General features: G+C 54.8%; 1 protein-coding gene across 3 annotated transcripts in view; it reads left to right on the top strand.

Moving 5' to 3' along the window:
• The first annotated feature begins 2,593 nt into the window (after positions 1-2,593).
• The window catches only part of VWCE (von Willebrand factor C and EGF domains), a 33,332-nt gene continuing 27,736 nt past the window's right edge, over positions 2,594-8,189 (top strand). For 2 of the 3 annotated variants that reach the window (XM_014584641.1, XM_014584640.1), the window contains exons 1-4: positions 2,594-2,684; positions 2,812-2,901; positions 3,242-3,370; positions 7,606-7,722. In XM_014584641.1, coding sequence (XP_014440127.1) covers positions 2,660-2,684; positions 2,812-2,901; positions 3,242-3,370; positions 7,606-7,722 — 361 coding nt within the window. In that variant the 5' untranslated portion in view covers positions 2,594-2,659. The remainder of the gene's footprint in view (positions 2,685-2,811; positions 2,902-3,241; positions 3,371-7,605; positions 7,723-8,189) is intronic. The other variant, XM_014584642.1, reaches the window with a different exon arrangement.

Below are 8,189 nucleotides of genomic sequence, written 5' to 3'. Positions count from 1 at the left end.
GAGGGACGCCGGGGCAGCCGGCAGCCGCGGGTCCCGGCTCCGTGTGAGGCGCTGTGCGCGTGGGCGCAGCCCAGGGGGCGCGGACAAAGAGACAGCAACTCGTGCCTCTGGGTGGGTGCCTGTGTGCGCCTCTGCTGGGGCTGCCCTGACTGGTGGTGGTGGTGGTGGTGGAGACGACGCGCAGAGGTCCAGGCCCTGGGTGAGCTCGAGTGTGTCCCCGAGCGGGGGTGCGGCGGGGGGCTCTGCCTGGGTCCCGGCTGTGCGCACGCCGTGGACCTAGAACTGCCGGGGTCTCCGGGTTGTTTCGGTTTCCGCCACGGTGTGCGTGCGTGCGGGGGCGGGGCGTGTGCCTCGGCGGCGTCCCGGAGGGATGCGGCGCTCCCCTGGGGTTTCGCCCCGCCGGCCGCGGCGGTGCGTGTCTGTGCGTGATGCTCGGAGCGCGGGGGGGCGCGCAACGGGGGCTGCCCCGCCGGGCTCGCAGCTCGCACGTGTGTGCCGCAGCCACCGCCAGTGCGTGCTCCGCGGCGTTTCGTAGTCCCCTGCCACCTGTCTCCGGCATCGCCAGTCCTGGGAGGTTTCTTGGGGACTCTGGTGGGCGCTCGGCCTCTGCCCACCAGAGGGGGTGACTCCACCACCTTCCCCAGGCATCCTTCAGCTTGCCATTTTTTTGACACTGCCTGTCCCTTTCAGAGCCTCCGTGCTCAGCGGGTTAACCCGGTCTGAAGAGCGGGAGCTGTTGTCCTCCCAGTCCTTGCCGCTGCTGCGGTAGGGTAGCGGGGAGGGTGACTGAGACACACTACCTGGCACGTGGCACCTGCCCCCCTTCTGTGACTTCGGGGGGGATTCCTCCCCGCCTCAGGGACAGTTTTCCGTGGGCTTTTCTGTACTGCCGTGGTGCTCCGAGCTTTTCTTTCCAGAATATTGGTCACGTTTGACTCAGATTATTTTCCTCAAGAACAGGGTAAATCTGTCTTGCCCCACGTCCCTAGCACTTGGCGCCATGCTGAGCACATAGTGGGTGCTCTTTATAAAGTTCTTGGCTGGCAGAACGATGCCCCAGCAGCTGCTGAGCACATAGTGGGTGCTCTTTATAAATAAAGTTCTTCGTTGGCAGAACGATGCCCCAGCAGCTGCTGAGCACATAGTGGGTGCTCTTTATAAATAAAGTTCTTCGTTGGCAGAACGATGCCCCAGCAGCTGCTGAGCACATAGTGGGTGCTCTTTATAAATAAAGTTCTTGGCTGGCAGAACGATGCCCCCAGCGGCTGCCGGGCAACAAATGGGGGGCCCTTTTTTATAAAGTTCTTGGCTGGCAGAACGATGCCCCAGCAGCTGCTGAGCACATAGTGGGTGCTCTTTATAAATAAAGTTCTTGGCTGGCAGAATGACGCCCCCAGCAGCTGCTGAGTGTAGCCCAGCACAGTCTGGAGGGCTTTCTTGCCTCTATTCTGTTGCTCCAGGATTCCCGCCTGAGGCCAGGCTGGACCTCACCCTCCATCTAGGCCATTCCCCGAGCTGGTTCCAGCCATTAGCTCTTGCCCCTCCAGGCCTGCGATGGTGCTGTTCCCTGCCTGGGACAGCCTCTCCCTTCCTCCCATTTCACTCACTGCCTCTGGTCCTTGCCCCTGCCTCAGCCAGATAGGGCCCTTCCAGAACCTGCTGACCCCGCTGGGCTCCACAGCCCATTCTGTTGCAGCTCCTGTCACACTGTGTTGCTGTCACCTGACTCTTCTCTGCCCAGTGTCCATTAAAGCCGTGGACAGTGGCTTGCTCAGGCTGTACTGCCATGCTTTGCCGTGCATCGGGCTCGCAGGTGATGCCTGCCTGTCCCTCTGCCCTCTCTGGACCCTGGGCTTCCTGTCCCTGTCAGCTTCGGCCTATGCTCTGGACTGAGCAAATCCTCTCTCCCCCCAGCATGGGCAGCCTTGGTGCCCCCACCCCACCCTAGAGGTGTTTGCTGCACTAGTGCAGTCTTCGGGTGCCCTCCCTCCTTCTGGCTTCCCTTCTCATCCTGCCCCCGCCAGTCTTCTGTTGAACACCTACTATGTGCCAGGCCCTGTGCTGGGTGCTGGGTGAACAAATAAGGAGCAGTTCTTGTCCTCAGGGAGTTGTAGGGTTGGGGGGGTGGGAAGATGATGAACAAACAGATTAATAATGCAGTATCCCGGAATGTTATGTAGGAAAAAGGATAAAGCAAGATAAGGCAGGGCAAGAGAGGCTTCTTTGAAAAGGTGGCATGAGCAGAGACCTGGGTGGAGGGAGAGAGAGAGCTGAGTGTACCTGGGGAAGAGCCTTCCCATAGAGAGGCCTGAAGATACCGTCCTGGGCAGCCTTCCCCTGGGCTCTTCCTCCATGGCCCAGCCCTTCCGCAGCTCTTTCTCCTGGCCGCTCTCCTCCGCCTGTAGTAGGTATCCGTCAGGGGCTGGTACCTGTTCTCCATACGTTTGTCTTTGTCCTGCTTCCAGAAGAGGCTGTGTGTTATCACACAAACTGTGTGTTGACTGACTGACAGACCAGCTGGGAGGCTTTCCCATTGGCCGATTCCGTCCTCAGTACAGACTGTGCGAAGTACCCTCTCTTCTCTTGCAGACGCCGGCTGGGTCCTCATGTCTGCCTCTCTGGGTTCGGGAGTGGCTGCTGCCCTGGCTGGGCGCCCTCCATGGGTAGTGGGCATTGCACACTGCGTAAGTGCCCGTCCCCGAGCCCTGCGCCTTCTCTGTCAGCAGTGGGCATTGCCAGCGTCAGTCCCCTGTCCGAGGGGGCACCCCGGGGGCCTCAGCCCCCATCCCTCACCTGCATTTCTCCTCTCAGCCCTCTGCTCCTTTGGCTGTGGGAGTGGCATCTGCATCGCTCCCAACCTCTGCTCCTGCCAGGATGGAGAGCAAGGGGCCACCTGCCCAGGTAACGGGATGGCAGTGGCTGATGGGAACAACTGAGTCACTGTTGGAAAGCCCTTGTCCTCCGGGAGTGTAGGGCACTGGGCGCTTCGCAGTACCATCTCCAAACAGCCCTGTTAGCGCCTCGTTTTACAGATGAGGAAACTGACGCGGAAGTTACCGTCTCACCCAGGGTCCCCTGCAGGAAGTGCTGAAGCTAGCTCACTCAGACCTGTTTGAGCGTAAAGTTTAGAGGCACCGTCCCACCAGACTTCGGGAAGAGCCCCTGTGAGGTGGGGAGCTGTGGCTGTGGCATGGGCTTTGCGTGGTGTGTCGAGTGCTCACCGGTGTGCTACCTGTTCTAGAAGCCCATGGACCCTGCGGGGAGTATGGCTGTGACCTGACCTGCAACCATGGCGGCTGTCAGGAGGTGGCCCGAGTGTGCCCTGTGGGCTTCTCGATGACAGAGACAGCCGTTGGCATCCGATGTACAGGTGAGAGACTGGGACTGGTGGGACAGGAGAGAGAGGGCAGGAATCACGTCCCGCGCAGTCATGTTCTTCTGGAGGGTCTCCAGAGAGTAGCAACAGCTACACTAAGCTGGGGCAAGCTCTGAAGTTTGAGCATGGCAGGGATGCATGCAAACACATGTGTCACTTCTCTTGTCTCACACATATTGTTTTTGAGCATCTCATACGGGCAGGAGCTGAGCTGGGGGCTGGGACTGTGTGGGCCATTGGTTGGAGCTTCCAAATGGGAGATGGGAGACAAGTACAGGGCAAGGACAGTCTCATGTTCTGGGGACTGGACCGGGGAGGTGCAAGGTGCTGGGGCCCACAGGAGAGCATGGAACCTGGACTGGAGGTAAGAGTTGGCCAAGGAAGGCTCCTTGGGAAAGGGACATTGGAAAAAGAAGGCAGGCCAGCATATGGGCGGCTGGGTAAGGCAGCTGGACTCCACATGGCCAGCTGCATGGTTCGAGTTCCAGACCTGGCAGCTTGAGAAACATGTGCAAGCCCAAATCTGGAAAGGAGAGAGAAGCAGAGGCAGAGGAATTGAAGTGTGACCGTCCCCATAGGGGATGCTCTTCACTCCCTGCAGCAAGCAAGCACCCTCTGGCCAATTAAAAAAGGAACAAAGAGGGGGCAAGCAAAACTCAATGATTATTTCATAAAAGTATTATTTGTTTTTTATTTTAAAAGTATTATTTGTCTTACAATGATTATATATAAATTGTAAATATAATAAAAAGTTATTATCAAAAATGATTAAAATAAAAGGATATAGGGCCAGGCCAGCAGGTGGTGTGGAGGTTAAGGTTTTGGATCCCAAATGGTTGACTCTGTGGTTCATGAACCAGACCAGGCGACTGAAAATCACACCAGGTATATGTGTGTGTGTACCCAAAATCCTCCAGAGGAGACTGGAGGAAGAGGGATTGCGACATGAACATTCCCTCTGGAGGTTGATGTCTCACATTCTCTGTCCTCTCTGTCTTTCTCTGATGAATGAATAAATAGAAGAACATAGACTCGTTTAAAAAGAGTTTCTATAAAGTCTGTTACCGTCTCCAGAGGTAGAACTGTGACCCATTTCTTGTGGATCTTTCCAGAGAAAAGAAAGCCTTTTGGATTTTTTGTTTTGAAAAGATTTTTGCTATAGGGCACATGCGCTTGCCAGAAAGACAGAGAGAGAGACAGAGAGACAGAAAGCAAGAAATCACCCCCCAAGGGAGGATGGCCACACCGCAATCCTTTCTCCATTCTCCTCTCAGAATCTTGGTCATTCATGTACATGCGCCCTGCGTGAGTTTAAGCCGCTGGGTCTGGGACTCGAACTGCGGTAGAATACATGGGAGTCCAGCAACATAGCCATTACACTAACTGCTGGTCCTACTATAGGTTTCTTGCACTCAGCGAAGAGACAGAAAGAGATAGAGAGACAGAAAGTGAAAAATCACCCCCCCACGGGGCGGGGGGATGGCCATGCTGCGATTCCTTCTCAGGTTCATGGGCATGTGTGTACATGTGTCTGGGGTGAGTTTCAAACCAGCAGGTTGGGGATTCAAACTGCAGTTGACAACGTGGGAGTGCAGCGATGTAACCGTTATGCCATCTGCTGGTTCTACCTTTTGGAATTTTAACTTTGTAAAAGTAATGTTTCTCCTCCTGAATAGAAAAGTAAAAAATAATTCATTTTAGAACATTTGGAAAGTAAGAGGAGGAAAAGTAAGAATAAACATCTAGAAGTCTTTACTCAGAGATACCTGTTAGTAAAATTAATTTATTTTTCTGCCCTTTCTCTGGATGTGTGTGTGTGAATATATACACACATGTGTGTATGTTAAGCATGCATGTATGTGTTATAAAATCGGGATTACACCGTAGCTGTAGTTGTGTTCATTATTTTCCCCATTCCATACTGTGAATACTGCTAAATTTTCCTCGCAACATAATTGGGACAGCTGCACACGTGGCTACTGTAGTTAAGCACCTAGGTGCCCCTTATCCCTACGTAGGTAGTCTGCGATGTGTCACTGCTGTAAATAATGCTGCAGCAAAGAGGCCTCCTGTTGGCTTCTTTGATTATTTCCTAGAGGGAGATTATTGGGCTAAAGAGTCTCACTGAAGGTGTCTTGAGTGGGCTGCTGTTGCACCATTTCCTCCAGAAAAGAGACACAACTAAGGCAGGGGACACCCCCCACCCCAACCCCCACAGTGCCTTTTAGCACCCTGCCGAGTACTTTCTGCATACACTTCTCTTTGCATAGACAAACTAGACCAAGGGAAACCCAGAAAACAATGTCAAAGCAAGCGCAAGTGACATTGACTGTAGTCATGAGGGATCCCTGTGGAATGGGGTTGGGTTGGTCAGGGTGGGCATCGTAGAGGTGCTGGCCTTGAAGACCACGGAAAGAGCGAGTAGGTGCCAGGTAGAAGGCTGAGTAGGTGGTAAGGAGAGCAGAAGTGTCCTGTGGGCATGGAGGCCAGGCGGTGAGGAGACTTAGGTGTAGACTGGAGCGGGCCAAGCTGATTCTGTCGGTCCTCAGGGGCCACGCTGGTTCTTAGGCAGGAAAGGGGCGCCATGCAGCAGGGTTTGGGGAGTTCTATCCTCCAGCTGCTCTTACTCTTCAGGCTGGAATGTCTCTCAGGTTAACCTTCCTAAAGCCCTAGTAGAATCCACTCACCCCACCCTGGGAAGAAGCCTTTATGGAACTTTTCTGTGCTTCGTAGCCTGGTCTGTCTTTTTTTGTTTTTGTTTTTAAGTTTACTCATTTCCTTCTTTCCGTGAGTGAGAAAATAGAGACAAGCACCCCTAAACTGAGTCCTTCCACTAGAATCCAATCCTAGCTTCATCTAACCCTGCATCATGGACGTGTGTGTGTGTGTGTGTGTGTGCGCATGTGTGCACCTTGTATGTTCAAGGAAGTCTCTGGATGCAAACCTGGAACCTCCCATGTGGGTCAGTCTGTGCCACTGATTGGTCAACCTGATCTTACCATTTTTTTTTCTTTTTTTTTGGAGAGGATTTTGCTTTGGGCGCATGCGCTCGCCAGACAGACAGAGAGAGATAGACAGAAAGCGAGAAATCATCCCCCACAGGGGATGGCCATGCCTTAATCCCTTCTCCGTTCTTCTCTCGGGATCTTGGGCACAGATGCACATGCGTCCAGCGTGAGTTTAAGCCACTGGGTCTGGGACTCAAACTGCGGTTGACTACATGGGAGTCCAGCAACATAGCCATTACGCTAACTGCTGGTCCCAACCTGAGCTTATCTTAACCCACCACTCTAGCTCTGTCCCATCTGCCTTGACAGGAGTCCAGCCTGGGCCTCCATCCGTTCCCCGAAGAGCCCAGCTGGTGTCTGGAAGTATCTCAAACCCACTGGGTGCCCCCACCTGATGCTCCTGGTCCTCTCAGCTCATTGCTTCTCCAGGGCACACACGCCGTGGCTAGCCATTCCCTGTAGGGCATGTACCACTCCGCTGTGCACTGCCCGCCCTGGGTGTGTGTCATGGCCCCTGGGTTATCAGACCGTAGACCTCTGGAGATGGATGTGTCTACGTCACATCCGTGTCCGTGACCACCTGTTTCCGGTCTGCTGCAGTCAGTGCTGAGTGGACACTAGAAGAATGATGCTGTTACTGTTTTCTTTCTTCTTCTTCTTTTTTAAATTGCTATAGGGTGCATGGGCTTTCTGGAGAGTGACAGAGAGAGTGAGAAAGCTCCCTCCGGAGGGTGGACATGCTACATTCCCTTCTCCTCCATTCTCCTCTCGGGAGTCTGGGCATGCACACACGTGTGCCTTGTGTGTTTTTTAAGCAGGCAGGTCCAGACTCAAACCTCGTAGTCAGCCACGGGGATCCAACCAGCTGGTCTGTCGTTGACGATTTCAGCAGCCTTTCTGCCCATTGCTCTCTGCCCTTTTGGGAGCTCCATGGGATTACCCTGCTGGCTTGGCCCAAAAAAAAGTTCTGTGTCAGCCAGCCTCCTGTCCTCTGATCTGCGTGGGTCAAAGGGAGCCCCAGCTCTTTGGCTTCTTCTCGCCAGAGGTCCCCTCACTGTCAGTGACTGCCCTGGTATCTGCCTTTTCCTTGTGGGGTGCAAGTGTGGGCTCCACGCTGCGGAGATTAGGTCTGGGCTGGGTGTGGGGTGTGTGTGAGGTCTCCTCTCTGCATCACAGCCACACTCCGAGCAGGCTGAGCATGGGTGTTTTTTCTCTTCCCAGACATTGATGAGTGTTTAAGCTCTTCTTGCGAGGGCCAGTGTGTGAACACGGAAGGCGGGTTTGTGTGCGAGTGTGGGCCGGGCATGCAACTCTCTGCTGACCGCCACAGCTGCCAAGGTGAGCCTGCAGAGGAGGGGCGGTTCCCCGGGAGGGGGCACAGAAGTGCAGCAGTGGGCACCTGGCCTTGCCAGGCCAGCACGCTGTGCTCCCCGTGCCTCACTGCATTTCGCCTTCACTGTGATCTCGCGGGGAGCTACCATTAGCCCCATTTTACTAATGCGGGAACTGAGGCGTGCCCAAGGTCAGCCCATTAGGACGAGGTGATGTCAGGGTTTGACACCCAGCATGTCCCTCGACTCACTAGGATCTGCTCGCGAGGGGTGGAGATGATGGAGATGCCTTGGGAAGAGAAGAGCAAGGTGCGGGGGTGGGCAGGCTGAACCCAGGAAAGAAGCCACTGAGATGAGAGAGGGCCAGGAGGGACCAGGGAAGGAGAGAGAAAGGCAGCCTAGGGCTGCTCAAAGGCCCCCTGTGCTAAGGGTGAGCGTTGGTGCCTTATCCTGGGGTAGGACCTGTGGTCTGTA

This window comes from Tupaia chinensis, unplaced genomic scaffold, assembly GCF_000334495.1.
Source record: "Tupaia chinensis unplaced genomic scaffold, TupChi_1.0 Scaffold147351_1, whole genome shotgun sequence".
NCBI lineage: Eukaryota > Metazoa > Chordata > Mammalia > Scandentia > Tupaiidae > Tupaia > Tupaia belangeri.
The sequence above is the reverse complement of the archived record's forward strand: the minus strand, read 5'-3'. Positions and strand labels throughout refer to the sequence as shown.